The sequence below is a fragment of the Bufo gargarizans genome, chromosome 8 (genome assembly GCF_014858855.1).
Source record: "Bufo gargarizans isolate SCDJY-AF-19 chromosome 8, ASM1485885v1, whole genome shotgun sequence".
NCBI lineage: Eukaryota > Metazoa > Chordata > Amphibia > Anura > Bufonidae > Bufo > Bufo gargarizans.
In genome coordinates, this window is record NC_058087.1 from 200611955 (window position 1) to 200636218 (window position 24264).

Genomic DNA, 24264 nt, shown 5'->3' on the forward strand with positions numbered 1-24264 from the left:
CATACAAGAAATGTAAATCCAGTCAGTATTTGGATTTCAGTCTGTCTCAGACTCTGGTTAGGCTACTTTCACACTTGCATTGTTGTTTTCCGGTATTGAGATCCGGCAGAGGATCTCAATACCGAAAAAAATAAATAAAAAATGTTTGGTCCTCATGCATTCTGAATGTAAAGAGATCCGTTCAGGATGTATCAGGATGTCTTCCTTTCCGGCAGTATTCAGTTTTGTGTCCGGTCAATAAAATGGAAAAAAACGGATCCATCACTGAAACAATGTAAGTCAATAGTGACAGATCCGTCACCCATTGACTGTTAATGTATTTAGTGATTCGGATCCGTTTTTTTCTATTTTGATTTCTCACAACCTCATTCCTAAAGGAACGGATGCATCCTGATGTGCAAAATCAAAATGGATCCGTTTAAATCCTCTGCCTGATCTCAATATCGGAATTACCAATGCAAGTGTGAAAGTAGCCTTATAGATGGCTGGGCAGCACCAAATCAATAAGTAGTCAATAAGAATGAACCTTGGGTTGCGGCTAGTGTTGAGCGAATCGAAGTTGACAAAGTGGAAAATTTCCTTGTGCTTCGCAGTAACGAATCGATATTCCCTGAAATTGCTGTAAAAAATAAATAAAAAAAATAATACTTACCTCATCCATTTGAGCGTGAAGAGGCTGATGCGGCCATCTTGCTTGTAGATCCCGCGTGAGATCTTGTGCGTGGTGACATATAATGGCACTACGCCGGTCAAGTAATGACGTCATCACACGCCACGCAAGATTTCGCGCTGGATCTTCAAGCTAGATGGCCACCGCGGCCTCTTCGCACTCAAATGTATGAGGCAAGAACAATATTTTTTGGGGATCAACCCTTAATCAGGCCTTAATATTGATCTCAGATGCTGCGATCACCGCTGAATGCGTCATCTGAGGGTTTCAATGATGGGGGAGGCACAATCACCGCTCCTCGCCATTACACCCACTACTTACAAAGAAATGTGTTTCGAGATTAAGTAATTTGTCACAAAGCTAATTTTTTTGTAAAATTTGGCAAAGCAGCCTGATCACATTTTTGAGAAGTTCGCTAATCTCTAGTTGTGGCGCATGTCTTTCAGGTCCATCCGCCATCCAGTAGATTGTCACCTCATTTATCCAGGAGAAATCTGAACATCCCTGCACCATGACAAATGTATAGAACCAGTCCAGCAGCTTTAATATTGCATATAAGCCGTGTCACCACCGTGTCCATAATACAGAGAGTGACCGTCTCATCGTGTCAAGAAGAAGACACCATCATCTCCTGCAGCAGCAACATGACAAAGCTTCTCCTGCTCCTCACCCTGCTCACACAGCATGGTAAGAACCTACTGTCCACCCCACATCTACTGACCCAGAGACTCCTGAACTCATCATCCTGCTCATCATCCATGTCATATTCATCATCTTCATCCTCCTCATCTTCATTATCCTCACCCTCATCATCCTGTCTGTACAAGGTTTATAATCTCTTGTTTTCTCCCCTTTCCACAGGATTCCAGGGAATTCGAGCGCTTTCAGGTAAGAAATATCCCAACCTGGGGATTTACTAGCAAATGTGAACCCATGAACCCTGGCTGAGTCATGGTCCTATCATACCTGTAAGGTGCAGCAGCTATTACCACTGCAGATTGGTTCTATGATCCTCCACATTCAGAGTGGTCCTTCCTCTTTTGCACAAGATGCTCCATAGATTTCTTACCAACAGGGACTCAGAAAAACAGCAGCATATCCACCCCACCTGGAATCACCCCTGTGGTTCAGTTCACTGCATATTAATTCATCCTTTCATCTCTGACCACAGAGTTCAGTCTAGATTAGTCCATAGCATTGCTCTACCTGCTCCATAGGTCTGATACTATCTGTGGAGTATTAATATCTTCTAATGGTGTTTTCTAGATTTATCAGGTTGTGGAAAGCCAATTTTTTCTGAAAGGATTGTGGGAGGAGAAGACTCTGTTCCGGGAGAATGGCCCTGGCAGATCAGCCTGCAGTTCAATGGCATTGCCCACTGTGGAGGCTCCCTCATCAGTGACACCTGGGTGCTGACAGCCGCTCACTGCGTTATGGTGTAAGTTCCTGGCATTCTTCCCCCTATTCATAAGATAAGGGTGGTGAGGCTGCTGTCCTTCTGACTAGTGTGCCATATCAAGTATACCATAAGTGGTTAGGTAGTGGATAAAATAGGATGTCAGCAAGTATATCTAATATATAAAGGTGCTGTCTATTGGTGGTTGGGCACCGCCATGGGTCTAGATCAACCCCAAATAATGAGATGCTTCTTAATCTCCAAGGGTCAGTACAGACTATAGACATCACAGAAAATATTACCTTCATGATGTGATTAACGTGGTGAAGGTACATCTGAAATGTGTGCAGCCACTTATGTACGTTGAACATCCTGCGGAAAGAATCCCGGTCTACATGATGGCAGTAGCAAGCTCCATTATGATTTTTGCTATGGACCCTCCACTTTATGTAGACCTGTAATTTAAGGTTTAGTAAGCTTGTTATTTTTCATCTTGAAGCTCTCTGGACATAGACATTAGTCTCGTTCCTTTGAGCCACTGATGTGTGATACTATTTTGTTGCACTCAGATCCACCCCACCTGTTGTTGTGGTAGAAACCCTGTAACCTCCTGGTTTTCTTGGACATCCTATCACCATGCACCTTCTTGCCTTCCAGGTCTGAGGATACCTCTGCATACATAGTCTATCTTGGGGCATACCAGTTATCAGACCTCCAGAACAACACAACAGTGTCCAGAGCAGTGGAAAAAATAATTATCAACCCCGACTTTACAAGTGAGGGATCCAGTGGGGACATTGCTTTGGTGAAACTAGAGAGTCCTGTCAATTTTACAGATTTTATCCTTCCGGTGTGCCTGCCATCTCAAGCTGTCCAGCTGCCAGAGGGGACCTTGTGCTGGACCACAGGCTGGGGAAATGTACAAGAAGATGGTAAAGCAGAGGTCCCAAAGATAAACCAAAATTGATGTTGGCCATAACAGTGACACGAGTTGTGTTCTTCTTGTTTTCCACAGTGCCCCTCCCCACCCCTAAAACTCTTCAGAAGGTGAAGGTAGAGCTGATAGACAACACACATTGCAACACAATGTACAACTCTGGTAGGGCCTCTAGGTCCAGCTATAGTCTTATCAAGGATGACATGATGTGTGCCGGCTACCAAGAGGGGAAGAAGGATTCATGTCAGGTACGGAGAGACATTGGGGGTTGTAGTAGGTGAAAACAGAATCAAAACATTTTAGTTAGTACCATTTTACTGTCTTCATTGTTTTGAGTATTGTAAAGTGTCTTTATGTGAAGCTCCAGCAGGGGGCAGGCTGTTCACCACTTTCTCAGTGTCCTGGTGAAGCTTTTATCATGCGATAAAAGGAAACACTTAACATAAAATGAAACATTTTCAACAATCTCTTGCATTGGTATATGGTTACAAAGTACCTGGACAAGACCCACAGCCAGAGTAATGCACCTTCTCTAGAGGGGTAATAGAGCCCCTTCTCTAGGTTTAGTTGTGCCCATTCACCAGTCACAGGTGTAATAGTGCCCCATTACTAATTCCAGGTGTGGTAGTGCCCCTACATTAGTCTCTGGTGTAATAGTGCCCCGTTACTAGTCTCTGGTGTAGTAGTGCCCCATTACTAGTCTCTGGTGTAGTAGTGCCCCATTACTAGTCTCTGGTGTAGTAGTGCCCCTTTACTAGTTTCAGGTGTAGTAAAGCCCCTCCTTTAGGTGTAGTAGTCTCCTTTCACTAGTCTGAGGTGTAGTAGTGCCCCTTTACTTATCACAGGTGTAGTAAAAGCCCCTTCTCTAGGTTTAGTAGTGCCCATTCACAAGTCTCTGGTGTATTAGTGCCCCATTATTAATTTCAGGTGTGGTAGTTCCCCTACACAAGACTCTGGTGTAATAGTTCCCTTTTACTAGTTTCAGATGTAGTAGTGCCCCTTCACTTGTCTCAGGTGTAGTATTCCCTGTTCTGTAGTCTCTCGAGTAGTAGTGCCCTATCACTAGTTTCAGGTGTAATAATGCCCCTTTACTAGTCTGTGGTGTAGTAGTGCCCCTTCTCTAGATATAGTGGTGTCCCTTTACTATTTTCAGGTGTAGTAGTGCAAGTTAACTAGTTTCTGGTGTAGTAGTGCCCCTTCACTAATCTCTAGTGCCCCTTTACTAGTCTGTGATATAGTAGTGCCCCTTCACTAATCTCCGGTGTAGTAGTGCCCCTTCACTATCTCTGGTGTAGCAGTGCCCCTTCACTAATCTCTAGTGTAGTAGTGCCCCTTCACTAATCTCCGGTGTAGTAGTGCCCCTTCACTAATCTCCGGTGTAGTAGTGCCCCTTCTCTAGTCTCATGTGTAGTAGTGCCCCTTCACTAATCTCCGGTGTAGTAGTGCCCCTTCACTATCTCTGGTGTAGCAGTGCCCCTTCACTAATCTCTAGTGTAGTAGTGCCCCTTCACTAATCTCCGGTGTAGTAGTGCCCCTTCACTAATCTCCGGTGTAGTAGTGCCCCTTCTCTAGTCTCATGTGTAGTAGTGCCTCTTCACTAATCTCCGGTGTAGTAGTGCCCCTTCTCTAGTCTCATGTGTAGTAGTGCCCCTTCACTAGTCTCTGGTGTAGTAGTGCCCTTTCACTAATCTCAGGTGTAGCAGTGCCCCTTCTCTAGTCTCATGTATAGTAGTGTCCCTTCTCTAGTCTCATGTGTAGTAGTGTCCCTTCACTAATCTCTAGTGTAGTAGTGCCCCATCACTAGTTTCAGGTGTAATAATGCCCCTTTACTAGTCTGTGGTGTAGTAGTGCCCCTTCTCTAGATATAGTGGTGTCCCTTTACTATTTTCAGGTGTAGTAGTGCAAGTTAACTAGTTTCTGGTGTAGTAGTGCCCCTTCACTAATCTCTGGTGTAGTAGTGCCCCTTCACTATCTCCGGTGTAGCAGTGCCCGTTCACTAATCTCCGGTGTAGTAGTGCCCCTTCACTATCTCCGGTGTAGTAGTGCCCCTTCACTAATGTCTGGTGTAGTAGTGCCCGTTCACTAATCTCCGGTGTAGTAGTGCCCCTTCACTATCTCCGGTGTAGTAGTGCCCCTTCACTAATCTCTGGTGTAATAGTGCCCGTTCACTAATCTCCGGTGTAGTAGTGCCCGTTCACTAATCTCTGGTATAGTAGTGCCCCTTCACTAATCTCTGGAGTAGTAGTGCCCATTCTCTAGTCTCTGGTGTAGTAGTGCCCCTTCTCTAGTCTCTGGTGTAGTAGTGCCCATTCTCTAGTCTCTGGTGTAGTAGTGCCCCTTCTCTAGTCTCCGGTGTAGTAGTGCCCATTCTCTAGTCTCCGGTGTAGTAGTGCCCATTCTCTAGTCTCCAGTGTAGTAGTGCCCCTTCTCTAGTCTCCAGTGTAGTAGTGCCCCTTCACTAATCTCTGGTGTAGTAGTGCCCCTTCACTAATCTCCAGTGTAGTAGTGCCCCTTCACTAATCTCTGGTGTAGTAGTGCCCCTTCACTAATCTCTGGTGTAGTAGTGCCCCTTCTCTAGTCTCATGTGTAGTAGTGCCCCTTTTCTAGTCTGTGGTATAGTAGTGCCCCTTCACTATCTCCGGTGTAGCAGTGCCCGTTCACTAATCTCCGGTGTAGTAGTGCCCCTTCACTAATCTCTGGTGTAGTAGTGCCCGTTCACTAATCTCCGGTGTAGTAGTGCCCCTTCACTATCTCCGGTGTAGTAGTGCCCCTTCGATAATCTCTGGTGTAGTAGTGCCCCTTCACTAATCTCTGGTGTAGTAGTGCCCCTTCACTAATCTCCGGTGTAGTAGTGCCCCTTCACTAATCTCTGGAGTAGTAGTGCCCCTTCTCTAGTCTCCAGTGTAGTAGTGCCCCTTCACTATCTCCGGTGTAGTAGTGCCCCTTCGATAATCTCTGGTGTAGTAGTGCCCCTTCACTAATCTCTGGTGTAGTAGTGCCCCTTCACTAATCTCCGGTGTAGTAGTGCCCCTTCACTAATCTCTGGTGTAGTAGTGCCCCTTCACTAATCTCTGGTATAGTAGTGCCCATTCTCTAGTCTCCGGTGTAGTAGTGCCCCTTCTCTAGTCTCCGGTGTAGTAGTGCCCCTTCTCTAGTCTCAGGTGTAGTAGTGCCCCTTCACTAATCTCTGGTGTAGTAGTGCCCCTTCTCTAGTCTCCGGTGTAGTAGTGCCCCTTCTCTAGTCTCAGGTGTAGTAGTGCCCCTTCACTAATCTCTGGTGTAGTAGTGCCCCTTCTCTAGTCTCCGGTGTAGTAGTGCCCCTTCTCTAGTCTCCGGTGTAGTAGTGCCCCTTCTCTATCTCCGGTGTAGTAGTGCCCCTTCTCTAGTCTCCGGTGTAGTAGTGCCCCTTCTCTAATCTCCGATTTAGTAGTGCCCGTTCACTAGTCTCCGGTGTAGTAGTGCCCCTTCACTAATCTCTGGTGTAGTAGTGCCCCTTCACTAATCTCTGGTGTAGTAGTGCCCCTTCACTAATCTCTGGTGTAGTAGTGCCCCTTCACTAATCTCTGGTGTAGTAGTGCCCCTTCTCTAGTCTCCAGTGTAGTAGTGCCCCTTCTCTAGTCTCCGGTGTAGTAGTGCCCCTTCTCTAGTCTCCGGTGTAGTAGTGCCCCTTCTCTAGTCTCCGGTGTAGTAGTGCCCCTTCTCTAGTCTCCGGTGTAGTAGTGCCCCTTCTCTAGTCTCCGGTGTAGTAGTGCCCCTTCTCTAGTCTCCGGTGTAGTAGTGCCCCTTCTCTAGTCTCCGGTGTAGTAGTGCCCCTTCACTATCTCCGGTGTAGTAGTGCCCCTTCTCTAGTCTCCGGTGTAGTAGTGCCCCTTCTCTAGTCTCCGGTGTAGTAGTGCCCCTTCTCTAGTCTCCGGTGTAGTAGTGCCCCTTCTCTAGTCTCCGGTGTAGTAGTGCCCCTTCTCTAGTCCATTCTACTCGTTTTCCTGATGCCTCACTTCTGGTTAATACTTGAGCGCTACCTTGTCTTAGGCTTATGATTGGCACTGCTATGGCAGAAGCTGTTACGTGGGCACTAATATTTTCTTTATGCCTTAGTTACAGTGCCTTGAAAAAGTATTCATACCCTTGAACTTTTCCCCATTTTTCCACATTACACCTAGTGTTGAGCGCGAATATTTGAATTGCGAATTTTTTTCTCGAATATCGCAATTTCGAGATTTCGCGAATATTTAGAATATCGTTCTATATATTCGCGAATTCGAATATTCGTTTTTTTTTTTTTATTATTATATTTTTTTCTTTCCCACTTCTCTAAAGTTGTTCTTACCTGTCCTTTGGATTCCTGGCTTCCTGGCTGCTCCAGTCAGTGGCGTTTTCAACTTACTGCTATATTCCATATTAGCTAAATTACAATCTAATCTATGTGTATTTTACGAAATTTCGCAAATTGCGATGCGAGTAATATAATACGAAATAATCGCATGAAGATTTCTACTTAGCACTGCTATACTGCATATTAGGCTAGAATATGGAATATAGCTGTGCTAAGTTGAAATCTTCATGCGATTATTTCGTGTTATATTACTCGCATCGCAATTTCGGCTTTTGCAAATGTTCTTAATATTGCTCTAACTTCGTCTTTTAGAATATTACGAATATTCTAAAAGACGAAGTTAGAGCAATATTATGAAATTTCGTAAAATACACATAGATTGTAATTTAGCTAATATACTGCTATAGTAATATTTTTTAATAGTGTACATATTTTACAAAACTTAAGTTCAGAAGAGGCAAAAAAAAATTAGAGGAAAAAAAAGGGATTATAGCACTATATTAGCTAAATTACAATCTATATGTGTATTTTACGAAATTTCGTAATATTGCTCTAACTTCCTCTTTTAGAATATTCGTAATATTCTAAGAGACGAAGTTAGAGCAAATCATGAAATTTCGTAAAATACACATATTAGCCTAGCCATAGTCAATTAGCATAGGAACGTTGCCTTACACTATCAAGATAAATAATCGCAATACGCGAAAAAAAAAATCGGATATTATTCGCGATAATTGGAATAATTACGAATATTCGATTTCGACGAATATAACACGAATATTCATTCGAATATTCGCGAAATATCGCGAAATCGAATATGGCACCTCCCGCTCATCACTAATTACACCCACAAACGTAAATGTATGTTTTTGAGATTTTATGTGATTGACTGAAGGCACAAATCTGTGAGAAGAAGATGATACAAGATTTTCACAATGTCAAAAATCTGAAAAGTGTGGTTTGCGTTTGTATTCAGCCCCTCTGTACAGGGGTTGTCAGAACTCTGTGTCATGTGTAAGAATGAAGGACACATTTACAGAGGCGACTTTCACATCTGCGATTTCCTTTCCCGTTTTGAGATCCGTCAGAGGATCTCAAAACCGGAAGAAAATGCTTCAGTTTTGTCCTCGTTCATTGTCAATGGGGACAAACTGGACAAAGCGGAGCGCAGTGCACCAGAATGCATTCTGCTCTGTTTCGTTGCGTTCCCATGCCGGACGTGCGTCATAAGAAACGGAACAAACCGGATCTGGCACCAAAAACCATGTAAGTCAATGGTGCCGGATCTGGATTATTCAGACATGAAAAAAACTGATCTTGCACCCATTGGTTTTAGTGCCGGATCCGGTTTCTTAATTTTCAATTTAATAAAACCGGATCCAATCTGAACGGTTAGATTATAATAACGGAAGAGTTTCGCTGTGGTTATGAGAAGTCCTGGTGAATCTCAAAAACCGGACAGCTTAAACGCTCATGTGAAAGCAGCCTTACATGTCAGTTACACGACGCTCTTCTTGACCACTGACCAGTAGATTGACTTTCAGTGATTGTGCTGTTTGTTTGCAGGGTGACTCCGGTGGACCGCTCATGTACAACGTGAACGGTGTTTGGCTGCAGATTGGCATTACCAGCTGGGGTATTGGATGCGCAATGGCCAATCGGCCTGGAGTTTACACCAGAGTCCAGTACTACCAGTCCTGGCTTCAGCAGTATGTGCCCTCTTTGCCGTACAGCAATGGGGGGAGCATTTTACTTCCAAGTAAAATCTTCAACACAACTAAAGCCCCCATCACCTTACAACCCAAGACCAGTATTGTGAAGTCCACCCCGCATGGTCAAGAGGTGGGACCCTCAACTCCCAGTGTTTTCACAAATGTGGGCTTCACATATGGTGGAGCTCACTCTCATGTCTGGTCCATGGTCAGCCTCCTGGTGATCCTCCTGAGCCCATTGCTTCTGCTGTGATTCCATCTCCATGATCCACTGTGACCCTGATAAAGTGGTGCCTGTTAGGACTGATGCCTTCTCCTAGACTTTTCTCCATCTTAAGTTGACTTCCAGTCCTGGGACAATAAGATCTGCCTGGTGGTGACATGAGAGGTCAGGACATTATCAGAAAAGGGGATGACACGTGGACCTTCGCTTCGGTCACTCAGTCGATGATCTCGGCAAATCAATGAGGCTGCTCCTGTCTTCTGTCATTGTATAAGCAAATGCTCTGTGTTTCAATTCATTGCAATGTTAATTATCTCTGCTTGCTGTCAGTAAATGAAGGTATCTAGAGGCTAAAAACCAGTCATGAACTAATACTTCTCACAGCTGAGGATTGTTACATTGCAGCACATTTTACGATCTAGGGGTTCCGGGAATCGGACCCTCACTGATCCGATATTGATAATATAAGGCTACTCTCACACGTGCGGCAGCAAGGTCCGGTAGGGGAACAGCCTGCCAGATATGTGATAAGGCTAGCCCACCGTGCCGCTGGAAGTCTGCTATGGCCCCATTCACTATAATTGGGGTGGGCTGGAGGTTGCGGCTGCAGCACGGCAACAAGCCGAAAGGCGGCCAGACAAACACTGCAGCGTGCTGTCGTTTTGGTCCGTCCGCCTCTCGGGATGTTTGCCGTGCTGCAGCCAGACCTCTGGCCCACCCCCATTGTAGTGAATGGGGCCAGAGCAGACTTCCGGCGACATGGTGGGCTAGCCTTATCACAGATCTGGCAGGCTGGTCCCTCACCGGAACAGCCTGCCGGACCCTGCTGCCGCAAGTGTGAGAGTAGCCTTATATTCTCAATATCTGATCAGTGAGGGTCCGATTCCCGGCACCCCTAGATCGTAAAATGTGCTGCAATGTAGCAATCCTCAGCTGTGAGAAGTATTAGTTCAGGACTGGTTTTTAGCCTTCTAGATACCTTCATTTATGGAATGGCTCAGTTTACACCCACATGTGAGCATCAGCCTTTGTGCCAAGAACCATGATCTGTATTGTGTTTTATGGATAAATGTATTATACTCAGAAATAAGAGGGGTTGTCCTTCCTAGAAGCAGCCCTGGACCTCACATGGATCCACAGACCTCCCCATTCACTGCCCCAATTGCTCTGCTAGATGATCTTCATAGGGGATGCGTCCTTCCTCAGGGGGGCATATCCTTACTGCTGCAGCTTCTAACAGTAGATTTGGCTGGTGGTAGTTACAGGATGGAACTGAGCATGTGTGACCACCTCAGTAGGTGGACATGCACATTACTATACAGATTAAACACCAGGGGCGCCATTATAATAAAGTAAAGATAATTTCTCACTACTGAAACATTTTTGTAACAGAAAGTAAATTCCAAAATAACAACTTCTTCATGCTGAATTTTAAAAATAAGAGTTAATGTTGGCAGAACCCCTTTAAGGATTTTTGGGTAAGACCCAATGTCGGCTGATATAAGCCAAAGGGACTGAGTCAAAACTTTGTATAAGAATTGATCCAGAGGAGCAGATACTGTCTGAAAAGACCTGATTCATGTCCGTGTGCAGCACCAGCAGGGGCCACTAGGGGGCGACACATCAGATAAATGACTACGACCGCAATCATTATATTACACGCTGGAATACTGAAACTAGATTTTATTTATGTGACTTTACTTATGTCAGCTTCTATATACAAGATTAAACAAAATATTATTATTGTTATTATTATTGTTACATTGTATCAGTGTCACTAAGAACAATGAAATCCTCCACATAATGTCTTGTGGTCACAATCACAGGAGGTCGGATAACTCACCCCCTATCGAAGTTTCAGTGCTCAGTTAGTTATGTCTGGGATCACGACTTCAGAGGGGATGGTTCGATTTCCTCGGCAGGATTGTTTGGTCATGTCTGCTCAATATGGACGGCAGTGTATGGATCTATACATAGATGGGGCTCCTGGGACTGATATCCTTGCAAAATGCTGTCCTCAGAGACCAGACAGGATCAAACACATATTTAGTTGGTGTGGGCTTTACATGTGCTCTGCACCATTTATAAAATCTCCCAAAAATCCTGGAAATATCTTCTGTCCTGTTGCTGGCTGCTGTGGCGTCCATGGAGAAGGAGTCCCTAGATCGCAGTCCCACAGCTGCCATTCGTCAGTGCCCAGACTGGAACACAAGCAGAGGGCAGGATGACTGGGCAGACGGACATGTCTCCATTATCCCATACAATGTGCTGGACCCCTTGTCCTGGGATTGTAAGGGGGCATCTAATATGAGGATGTTTTGCTGTAGCCCCCTCAGTTCTGTGTGCAAATCTTCTGATCCATGTCTGCTTCTTGAGGTGAACTGGGAATGGGGAAGACGTCTATGGCTACAACTTTTCTTATTACATTGTCCACTGTCCGCTAAATCCATCATGTTCTGGTAACGAATTAAGACGTCCATCCATTCAAGACACACAAGGGTGAACAGAACCCACAGTGAGCAGGATGTTCTCCAGAAGGAAAACAAAATGATAATGAAGATGAGGAGGATGGGGCACAATAATGAAGAAAATGAGGATACACAATGAAGACGCAATAATGAGGACTATGAGGTAACACAATGATGAGAAAGATGAGGAGACAATGAGGAAGATAAGACACAATGAAGGTGAGGAGATGTAATGATGAGACACAATGATGATGAGGAGGAGAGACAATGAAGATGAGGAGACAGAATGAAGATGAGACACGATGAAGATGAGGAGATGTAATGATTAAGATGAGACACGATGAAGATGAGGAGATGTAATGATGAGACACGATGAAGATGAGGAGATGCAATGATTAAGATGAGACACAATGAAGATGAGGAGAAGTAATGATGATGATGAGACACGATGAAGATGAGGAGAAGTAATGATGATGATGAGACACGATGAAGATGAGGAGATGTAATGATGAAGATGAGACACGATGATGATGAAGAGAAACAATGAAGATGAAGAGGCAGAATAAAGATGAGACACGATGATGAGGATGCACAATATTCACCAAGTCATGAAGAATTAGTCTTTAAAATAAATCTCCATACTCATTTATCTGGAGTCGTGACTTTGGCCGTTGTAGGCATTTAGGTAGAGTTATTTTTTGGGTTCCTTAGCCTCATGGGAGACGTTAATCAGCTATGCAGCATCAGAGAGACCATAAGGAGCAGCACTGAGGCACCCAGACTGGGAGAAGAGGAGGAGAAGCTCTTGATAATGTACAAGTTGATCCATGACTCATAGGATGAAACCAAAGTGTAGACTCCTGGGCGGTTTGGCAGAGCACAGTCATCTCCCCAGCTCACAATGCCAGCCTGGTACCAATACCCATTCATTTTACACACCAGAGGACCCCCGGAGTCTCCCTGTAAAGGAAGAAAGGGTCACGTTTAGCCCACATTATATAGAAAGTGCACAATGATTATTGCAGAAGCTGAATGTGGAAATAAAATATTGTGAACTATTGAATAGTGACCTGGTAAGAGTGATCTGGTGAATAGTGACCCAGTGAATGGTGACCTGGTGAATAAAGATCTAGAGGAATAGTAACCTGGTAAATAATGACTTGGTGAATGGTGATCTAGGTGAATAGTGATCTGGTGAATAGTGATCTAGATGAATAGTGACCCAGTGAATGGTGACCTGGTGAATAAAGATCTAGAGGAATAGTAAACTGGTAAATAATGACTTGGTGAATGGTGATCTAGGTGAATAGTGATCTAGATGAATAGTGACCCAGTGAATAGTGACCTGATGAAATAATGACCTAGTGAATAGTAATCTAGATAATTAGTGACTAGTGACCTGGTGAATAAAGATCCAGATGAATAGTGACATGGTGAATAGTGACATGGTGAATAGTGACATGGTAAACAGTGATCTAGATGAACAGTGAACTGTTGAATAGTTACCTACTGAATCATTACCTATTGAATATTGATCTAGATAAATAGTCTCCTAATGAATGTTGAACTGGTGAAAAGTGACCTAGTCAACAGTGATCTAGCCAACTGGAATGAATCTACAGAAGAGGAATCACTACTTTCCAGGATGATCAGGAGGAAAGAATATGATGAGTGGAGTAGTGGTTGATGTATTTTCAACATTTAACTGCATTTCAGGACTGGTGCCAACCAGAAACCAATCTGGGCCTGAAATGCATTGTGGCAATAATAAGATCAATCCTGATTGCTCCTCATGATTGGTGGAGATTCTCGATCCTTCCATTGTGTTCATAACCTTCTACTGTCAAATGTCCCTCCAGAGTGAAGGCCACAGAGCTCCAGTCCGGGGACCTGGACAGACGGTTAATCTTACTTTTACACGTAGAGGCTCAGCTTGTCCCGTCACGGGGAAAGGGGGAACCATGTTTGAACATAAGTAATATATGAGAGCCGTGGATCTGCATAAAAATGTCTGATGTTCCCAGGTAACAAAACAGCAACATTGTATCAACAAAGGATGAAATAAGAACAACAAAAAGAGATGAGATTCAGGCCCCAGATCAGATTTCTAGGACTTACAAGGCAGGCATCTCTCTGTCCAGCTTGGTACCCAGCACAGATTTGGTCACTCTTGATGATGGCCACGCTGGCTCCGGTACCTGAGTCTATGTGGTACATCTGGTCACAGATCTCCCTGCTGATCAGCGGAAGCATCAGCTGCTGAAGGGTCTTAGGTGACGCCAGGAATTCTGCAGAGACACAAGTGAAGCAATGAGCAGTCTTACTGCATGGAACCCAATGGTGATCCTCCAGAGGTCCTCAATGTGGCCTCAACTGCCCACCTCCAAAACTCCAACTCTTCCCCCAATATTCCACATGAGCCTCTGCCCCAAGCAAACAAACAGAAGCTTCAGTCTGAGGGAAGCAGAAATAAATGTAATGATACAGGAGACATTCCAGGCGCCATGCCAGCTACTTCTAACAACTGGCACCGCGCCCGGACTGTGCCCTGTCTCATCACCGGAAACCGCAGCGCAGAGAAGTCTCATGGGAGAAGATAACCTGGTGGAAGGTTTAACAGGAGATTAAACAGTGATTAGGCCCATAAATGAGACATCAACAGGCGCAATAAGGACAGATTACATAGACTGGATATTATAAGACTGGAGCTCATAAATGACTACGATGACCACTTCTCTGAGAGCCACACCGCCCCCTAGTGGCAGCATTCCTATATAACAACCAAAACATGAAGAACACCTACAACAGAGGCACAGTGTGAGGACGAAGAGATTACATAGACTGGATATTATAAGATTAGGGCTCATAAATCAGACGTCACAATGATGACCACTGCTTTGAGAGCCACGGCGCCCCCCAATGGCAACATTCACATATAATGACTAAAAACATGAAAAACATTGCATATTAAAATTAGACATGTGTTATTCTTACTTTTTAAAGCATCTGCTGCAGAACCTCTTTGGGATGAGGAGGGGGAAACTTCTTGGAGCTCCTCTTTCTATCAAAGAAGTTTTGCAGCAGCTGAGGATTATTTTATAGTATAGGATCTACCATCTCTGAAGATTATTAGAGGAAAAAGAACAAGGCTAAGAGAAAGCACCACGTTGGGAAAGCAAGGCTAGCATGTAGAAAGGGGGAAGATGGAGAATAGAGGGGGCTCCACTGTACAGATAGGGGGGATCTGGAGTAAACGTCTGGCTGAGGGTCACTGTGGTTACTCACCATCAGACTTTGTCCGGCCCCATCCTGTAACATAGCAACTGGATCCTGGTGGGAAGACCATGGAGGCTGATGGCATACACACTGGGCGAATGTACTGGGTGAAGGTGATCGGTCTGGAGAGGTGGACCAGAGCAATATCTCCACTGCTTCCAGGACCTGTGTACTGGGGGTGGATAACCAGACTGTCCACATTAGCTAGCAGCGCATTCGAATTGGGGATGTCCATCTTGTAGACCCCCAGGTAGACAGAGTACAGTGAGGCGGATGAGGATCTGAAAGGAGCAGAAACAAGGTGTTATCACAATCTCAACGCCTGTTACCGGGATTATATGTGCACCTGCCCCGGCCAAGCAGAGCAACTAGGGTTCTATTGGTTTTAAGTAAAACCTTATTCTCCAATCACATCCCAAGTCACAGTAATCATTATCGTGTAGGCCTCCTGGCAATGGATTTGCCACTATTGTATTCAGTCTTAACAATTTCCTGTCAACTAAAAATCCCTGAACTTCAGACTGATACATTCACCTTTACTGACACATTGTAACAAACCCTTAGTTGTGTGAGCAGGATTAGGTGCAGAGAAGCTTGAATGTAAACAGGAATATATCAATTCATTGACACGAAACATGATTCTAGAAATATAAATAAAATAACACCCAGGTCAATAAGAAATTTGTAGAACTGTTCACAATATAGTAACTACAATTTACTAAAAAAAAGGAGGAAATATAATAAAAAGCGGCAACTCCCAGGATCCATACAAATCCAAATGTACAGAGAAGAAACACCAGAGAGATGTACAGAGAAGAAACACCGGAGAGATGTACAGAGAAGAAACACCGGAGAAATGTACAGAGAAGAAACACCGGAGAAATGTACAGAGAAGAAACACCGGAGAAATGTACAGAGAAGAAACACCGGAGAAATGTACAGAGAAGAAACACCGGAGAAATGTACAGAGAAGAAACACCGGAGAGATGTACAGAGAAGAAACACCGGAGAAATGTACAGAGAAGAAACACCGGAGAAATGTACAGAGAAGAAACACCGGAGAAATGTACAGAGAAGAAACACCGGAGAGATGTACAGAGAAGAAACATCGGAGAAATGTACAGAGAAGAAACACCGGAGAGATGTACAGAGAAGAAACACCGGAGAAATGTACAGAGAAGAAACACCGGAGAGATGTACAGAGAAGAAACACCGGAGAAATGTACAGAGAAGAAACACCGGAGAAATGTACAGAGAAGAAACACAGGAGAAATGTACAGAGAAGAAACACAGGAGAGATGTACAGAGAAGAAACACCGGAGAAATGTACAGAGAAGAAACACAGGAGAGATGTACAGAGAAGAAACACCGGAGAAATGTACAGAGAAGAAACACCGGAGAAATGTACAGAGAAGAAACACCGGAGAAATGTACAGAGAAGAAACACCAGAGAAATGTACAGAGAAGAAACACCGGAGAAATGTACAGAGAAGAAACACCGGAGAGATGTACAGAGAAGAAACACCAGAGAAATGTACAGAGAAGAAACACAGGAGAGATGTACAGAGAAGAAACACCGGAGAAATGTACAGAGAAGAAACACCGGAGAAATGTACAGAGAAGAAACACCGGAGAAATGTACAGAGAAGAAACACTAAGAAATGTACAGAGAAGAAACACCAGAGAGATGTACAGAGAAGAAACACCGGAGAAATATACAGAGAAGAAACACCGGAGAAAAGTACAGAGAAGAAACACCGGAGAAATGTACAGAGAAGAAACACCAGAGAAATGTACAGAGAAGAAACACCAGAGAAATGTACAGAGAAGAAACACCGGAGAAATGTACAGAGAAGAAACACCGGAGAAATGTACAGAGAAGAAACACCGGAGAAATGTACAGAGAAGAAACACCGGAGAAATGTACAGAGAAGAAACACCGGAGAAATGTACAGAGAAGAAACACCGGAGAAATGTACAGAGAAGAAACACCGGAGAAATGTACAGAGAAGAAACACCGGAGAAATGTACAGAGAAGAAAAAGCAGCCGCTTCCCCTATATCTACGCCCCTGACTACAACCACTATACTGCTACTACTACTATCACCATTACTATTACTGCTGCTACTAATCCTAGGATTAGATACACAGCTCGGCAGACAGTATCACACAGGATAGGATTAGATACACAGCTCAGCAGACAGTATCACACAGGACAGGATTAGATACACAGCTCAGCAGACAGTATCACACAGGACAGGATTAGATACACAGCTCAGCAGACAGTATCACACAGGATAGGATTAGATACACAGCTCAGCAGACAGTATCACACAGGATAGGATTAGATACACAGCTCAGCAGACAGTATCACACATGATAGGATTAGATACACAGCTCAGCAGACAGTATCACACAGGAGAGGATTAGATACACAGCTCAGCAGACAGTATCACACAGGAGTGGATTAGATACACAGCTCAGCAGGCAGTATCACACAGGAGAGGATTAGATACACAGCTCAGCAGACAGTATCACACAGGAGTGGATTAGATACACAGCTCAGCAGACAGTATCACACAGGAGTGGATTAGATACACAGCTCAGCAGACAGTATCACACAGGAGTGGATTAGATACACGGCTCAGCAGACAGTATCACACAGGAGTGGATTAGATACACAGCTCAGCAGACAGTATCACACCGGATAGGATTAGATACACAGCTCAGCAGACTGTATCACACAGGATAGGATTAGATACACAGCTCAGCAGACAGTATCACACAGGATAGGATTAGATACACAGCTCAGCAGACAGTATCACACAGGATAGGATTAGATACACAGCTCAGCAGACAGTATCACACAGGAGAGGATTAGATACACAGCTCAGCAGACTGTATCACACAGGAGAGGATTAGATACACGGCTCAGCAGGCAGTATCGCACATATATATATATATTAGAGGGGTGACTCACGCGGAGAAGCAGTGCGCGGCGCTGAGCACCCACTGGGTGGTGATCAGGGACCCCCCACAGACCGGGCTCCAGTTGTACAGTATACTGGTCTGCCAGGGCCAGGCTCCTTCTGCTGCATCCGTTCCTCCGATTATCCTCCGGGAGAACACCGGAGAGCCGCAGACGGGGGGAAGCGGCCGCTCGGGGAGCACGACTGCTGGGAGGACTGGGGGAGAAGAAACAAGAGAAGGTTGACGTATCGGGAGTCATTGGAGTTATTACAGGTGAATGTGGAGTATTGTGCCCCCTGCTGTATACAAGAGGCAGAACATGGCACCTAATGAAAATCTGTGCCAGTGTAAGAGCCAGGCGGGTGGTCATTCCCCCAGTATGGCACCCAGTCCCTGTGGAGAGATGTGTATACCGTACTGCTCATCAGCCTCTGTGCCCAAGAACTGACAATCTGATCTAAGAGTTCATAGATCCAGAGATGCCTCACTACGGAGAGGACCACCACAGACTGAATGTCTCCCAGCCTTACCATACAAAGCTCAGCAGCGCATGATGGGAGTAGTACTCAATAGAAATACCTAGAAGAAACCATCACCACAGACGACGTACCAGTCCATGTCTCTGGGGGGTCCCAGCAGTAAAGATAACTTCATGTCACATCCCCCATGAAATGGCTGATAACAGGGGCAATAGACTGTAGCCTTCTACAGAGGACTGCATGGTCTCCATTAGGTACAATCATAGTGATTGTCTCTGCACTCACCAGTCAGCAGAAGAATAACCAGGACTCTCATCATCCTCGCTTCAGTGCTGCTGAGAGATGCTCTGCAGATGCCCGACTCATCTCATCTCTATCTCCTGAAATACCTTGTGGAGTGGCGGTCCTGAAGGCAGGAATGTCACCGGACCCGTCCTGGAGCCACGAGGGCTGGATGTTTCTTCACCTTCATCTTCTCTGTAAATTTACAAACAATAAGCGAACACGTGCTAGGAGCAAAGCGCAGCAGAGACAATGGAGTGTCACCTCGGTGCATCATCTCCACCGTCACCGCACATTGTCCCAGGTGTCAATGCACAAAATGAATCACATCAGAAATAGAAAGACCTGAACCTGAAGCATCAACCCCAGCACAAGCTATTCTGACTGCTCCAATATCTCATTTATCAGGAGCAGTATTATAGCAGTTATATTCCTGTACATAGGAGCAGTATTATAGTAGTTATATTCTTGTACATAGGAGCAGTATTATAGTAGTTATATTCCTGTTCATAGGAGCAGTATTATAGTAGTTATATTCTTGTACATAGGAGCAGTATTATAGTAGTTATATTCCTGTACACAGGAGCAGTATTATAGTAGTTATATTCCTGTACACAGGAGCAGTATTATAGTAGTTATATTCTTGGACATAGGAGGCAGTATTATAGTAGTTATATTCCTGTACATAGGAGGCAGTATTATAGTAGTTATATTCTGGTACATAGGAGTAGTATTATAGTAGTTATATTCTTGTACATAGGAGCAGTATTATAGTAGTTATATTCTTGTACATAGGAGGCAGTATTATAGTAGTTATATTCTTGTACATAGGAGCAGTATTATAGTAGTTATATTCTTGTACATAGGAGCAGTATTATAGTAGTTATATTCCTGTACATAGGAGGCAGTATTATAGTAGTTATATTCTTGTACATAGGAGCAGTATTATAGTAGTTATATTCTTGTACATAGGAGGCAGTATTATAGTAGTTATATTCTTGTACATAGGAGGCAGTATTATAATAGTTATATTCTTGTACATAGGAGCAGTATTATAGTAGTCATATTCTTGTACATAGGAGCAGTATTATAGTAGTAATATTCTTGTACATAGGAGCAGTATTATAGTAGTTATATTCTTGTAAATAGGAGCAGTATTATAGTAGTTATATTCTTGTATATAGGAGCAGTATTATAGTAGTTATTCTTGTACATAGGAGCAGTATTATAGTAGTTATATTCTTGTACATAGGAGCAGTATTATAGTAGTTATATTCCTTGTACATAGGAGCAGTATTATAGTAGTTATATTCCTGTACATAGGAGCAGTATTATAGTAGTTATATTCTTGTACATAGGAGCAGTATTATAGTAGTTATATTCTTGTACATAGGAGCAGTATTATAGTAGTTATATTCTTGTACATAGGAGCAGTATTATAGTAGTTATATTCTTGTACATAGGAGCAGTATTATAGTAGTTATATTCTTGTACATAGGAAGCAGTGTTATAGTAGTTATATTCTTGTACATAGGAGGCAATTTTTATTGTGAAAACAAACAAACAAAAAATACAATAAAAATACATTCTTACAATACAAAACCCAAAAAATAACAGGCATTGTACACACAATGACTACTCGGCTAGAATGCCTATAGAATTATATTAAACTGATAAAGTCCACATTTGCTGGGGAGGAAAAAGAAGAGGGGGGGGGAAACAAAAAACAAAACAAACACAAAATAACATATTTTCTGTTTTAAACCAAAGACACATTCCTCCATAATTTCCTATTATTCGGGTTACTCCTTGTCTCTAATGACTTAACCCACTGGAGCTCAGACATTATTTGGTTTACGGCTGTGGTGTGGTGGAATGGCTCATTGTGTATAGACACGCGGGTTCTCATGTGCCAATGGTAATATTTTATGACAGAAATGATCAGGTACATTGTCCCCCTGTCTACATTACTATTTCTGGATGGAACAGCATAGATGATGTCAGGATAAGTCAGGGACTGCAGTAATGGGATGTTTAGCTTTTGTGACACCTCTTCCCATATTCTCCTCCCACCCCTGCAGTCCGATATGAAGTGCTCCATCGTCTCCTCCTGCTGACAACCGAGAGGACAGTTCCTATCTGAAACACTTAAAAATTTTAGGTTACCCCTAACAAATAGCTTTCCATGTAATGACAACCAAGCTATGTCAAAGAATTTGGCGGGGAGACGTTTCCCATTGAGGAGCTTCAGACTTTCTTGTAAAGTGCTAGTCACACAATCCCTCAAGACTAGTGGAGAACAAAAGAAAGCCCTACAGATCCTCACATATAGATCTTTCCTTGGCTTACCCTCAATGTAGGACTTCTCTATCTTCCACCTTCTCACACACTTCAGCCCATAGTCCAGGTACTGGGGGAGGTAGTCACTCGTCCATCGACCCCTCTTGAGACTGCCGCCTCGCACCCAAGATTCTGCAAAAGGCAATATCCAGTCCCTGACACTGTTCACCCACAGGGAGCTGTTCTCTGAGTCCAGGCAACCAAAATTAACTTTTAGAAACATGGAGTCAAAGAACACCCTTGGATTCAGCATATCCAACCCACCCTCTCTCCTCTGTAGGTAGGTGATCCCTCTTTTTATCAGGTTCAACCTGTTCCCCCACAACAGTTGGAAGAACAGGCTAAAGAGCCTAGCGGAGAAAGATTCCGGCAAAGGAAAAACGACAGAGACATACAAGAAGACAGGGACCAGGTAAGTCTTCAACATTTTAACCCTTTCTCTATAGGTCAGCCTCCAGTTCTTCCATCGCTGAACCTTTGCATTTCCGGCTTCCAACTTCTCTTCCCAATTTAGTTTGCCGTTATCATCCCTCCCAAATTTGACCCCTAGGATTTTAATATAGGTGGAGGCTCTCACAAATTGTGGCAGATCAAAATCTGGATCACTGTCTGATATCCAAAGAGCTTGACTCTTCTCAAGGTTGACCAGAGACCCTGAGGCCTCCGAGTAACTTCTGATGGCTGCAGACAACATCTCCACCTCACGAGGCTCAGATATCACTACAGTCACATCATCCGCATAGGCAACAACACTCAGGGGCAGGCAATGGGGGACCGGCACCCCCTGAAAACTACACTCCTGCAGTGACCTCAGGAATGGGTTTAGGGCAAATACATACAGCAGTGGACTCAGTGGGCAACCTTGTCTCACCCCTGCCTCAACCCTGAAGGTATCACCCTGCCAACCATTGACCAGAGGAAAGCTCTCAGCCTCGCAATACAAAGTCTTCAGCCAATCGATGAATTGCCCCGGAATACCGTACTTTGACAAAGTGGCCCATAGATACTCATGATCTACTCTGTCAAAGGCTTTAGCCTGGTCAAGACTCACGACATATCTCCCACACCTCAGAGCTTTACATCTCTCAAACATCTCCCTTATCGAGAGGACTGCTCCAGAGATGTTCCGCCCTTTTACTGTGCCAAACTGACAGCCTGACAACAGTGCTGAGGACAGACAAACTAATCTAGAAAAAAGAATTTTTGCCAGAATCTTTCTGTCGACATTCAAGAGGGAAATCGGCCTCCAGTTCTTGATGTCACTCGGCTCTTTACCTTTGGACAGCAGAATCAGCGAGGACACTCTCATGGATGGAGGCATCAGGTGACTTTCTAGACAATTTGTATATACATCCACGAGGATTGGGGCCAAGAGGTCTCTGAATGTCTTATAGAATTCTGCTGTTATCCCATCTGGACCTGGTGCCTTCTTCAGATGTAACCTATCAATGGCCTCTTTAACCTCCGCCACCGTCAAATCTGCTGTCAAAGGAGAAAAGTCCAAATCATTAGTATCAGGGAGCGGAGTTGCCTCCAAGAATTGGGTCATCTTGTCACTATCCAAAACCTTCCTCTGAAACAAGTCAGCATAGTAAGATCTCACCACCCCCAGGATACCCTCCCGAGATTCTTGCAAAACACCCTGGGGGTCAGTGAGACCGGTGACAGATTTATTTGCCACTCGCTCCCGGCAATTCTCAAAGGGATCAGGAGACCCTAAGGTCCCATAATCCCGTTCAAGAACCAGGGAGGTATACCTGCTGTACTGATACTGCCTCATCTCAGATTTCAGCCGGTCAATCCTTTGTTGGTCACCCCCTCCCGCCGAATAGAGTGACTCCAATTCTTTCCGCAGCTTGAGATACTGGCCATACTTACACTTCCCCTTTATAACTGACAGTCTCTTTAAGAGGGATCTGATCTCATCCTTGACATCCTCCCACCAGTCGGCCATATTGCCATAAAAGTCCACTCTCTCTAGCTGACTCTGTATAAGAGAGTGAACATGACTCTGAACCGAAGGGTCTTCTAATAGACTGGAATTAAGTCTCCATAACCCTCCATAAGTCCTCTGTTTGTGACACCCAAACAGAAATATAAGGCCAGATGGTCTGAATAAGGGACGATCTTCTCATCTTTCTCACCAATGGTCTCTGTAGGACTCACCAGAGCTAAATCTATCCGACTTCTTCTTTCACCACAAAAATAAGTAAATTTTGGTTTACGACCACCCTGCACAAACACATCTGACAACCCGGCCTGTTGAATGATTCTGTTTAGAACCTTGGAGTCTCTGGTAAGAGGCCTATTAGAGGTCCTGTCACTCGATGCCCTGGCGGCATTAAAATCTCCAGCCATGATGATAGGGATAGATGTGAAGAGATATGGCTTCACTTCATTATAAAGGTTAATCCTTTCAGTCACTGTCTGCGAACTATAGATATTGATGAGACGGAGCCTCCTACCCCGAATAGTAACTTCCAGAATTAGGCACCTTCCCATCAATACCTCTGTCAACCTATGTATAGTTACATCATTGGTGTTAAAGAGGATAGAGACTCCGGCACTTGGTTCTACAGCCAGTGACCAAAAGGATGGACCAGACCGCCATTCACGCTCGGCTTCCCGTAAGAGTCCTAACGTATTTAAACGTGTCTCTTGTAAGAAAAAGACATCAGCATCAAGAGACCTTAGATGTTCATAAACCGCATGCCTGGTCCTCCTCACTCTGACACTGTTCACATTACTGGAGAACACTTTAAGGTTGAAGTCAGCCATCAAAGCAAAGCAAAGCACAAGTAGCAGAGATATTACCCCCATCATCATAGATCTGAGTCTGAGCCCACCTGCCGACCACCTGTCTCCATGTCTGATTCAGACAGACGTTTAGCTCGCGGGGGTTTCCTTTTTGTGGGGGGGTCGCCCTCCTGGTCCTCATTAAATTCATCTACCACTCTCTTTAACTCTCTCTCCATCTCTTCCTCAGCATCTGACTCTGATAGGACACCGTACCTATTTGTTATGGTCATGACACCTGACCCGGGGTCTACTTTCTTTTTGGAAGGCTTTTGGACAGTGGTCCATTCCCCCTCAGGCTTACGGCTGGTTTTATCCTTCTTCCGTCTTTTCTGTGGATTTATTGATGCGGGGGCAGAAGACGACGTGCCCACAACCTGCT

At 44.3% G+C, this 24264-nt stretch overlaps 2 protein-coding genes across 2 annotated transcripts in view; one reads left to right on the forward strand and one right to left on the reverse strand.

The window, feature by feature from the left end:
* The first annotated feature begins 1314 nt into the window (after window positions 1-1314).
* On the forward strand, window positions 1315-9301 carry LOC122945573 (serine protease 27-like). Its single transcript, XM_044304641.1, has 6 exons — window positions 1315-1357; window positions 1532-1558; window positions 1937-2108; window positions 2724-2998; window positions 3082-3251; window positions 8903-9301. Exons 1-6 carry the CDS (start codon window positions 1315-1317, stop codon window positions 9299-9301), a joined length of 1086 nt encoding a protein of 361 aa, XP_044160576.1.
* Window positions 9302-10968: 1667 nt separating this feature from the next.
* The window catches only part of LOC122944849 (prostasin-like), a 41880-nt gene continuing 28584 nt past the window's right edge, over window positions 10969-24264 (reverse strand). Inside the window, exons 2-6 of the mRNA XM_044303529.1 lie at window positions 18750-18941; window positions 17996-18200; window positions 15025-15296; window positions 13858-14027; window positions 10969-12699 (exon numbers count right to left, since the gene is read on the reverse strand). Of these exons, the coding sequence (XP_044159464.1) occupies window positions 12469-12699; window positions 13858-14027; window positions 15025-15296; window positions 17996-18200; window positions 18750-18783 (912 nt within the window). The 5' untranslated portion in view covers window positions 18784-18941 and the 3' untranslated portion in view covers window positions 10969-12468. The remainder of the gene's footprint in view (window positions 12700-13857; window positions 14028-15024; window positions 15297-17995; window positions 18201-18749; window positions 18942-24264) is intronic.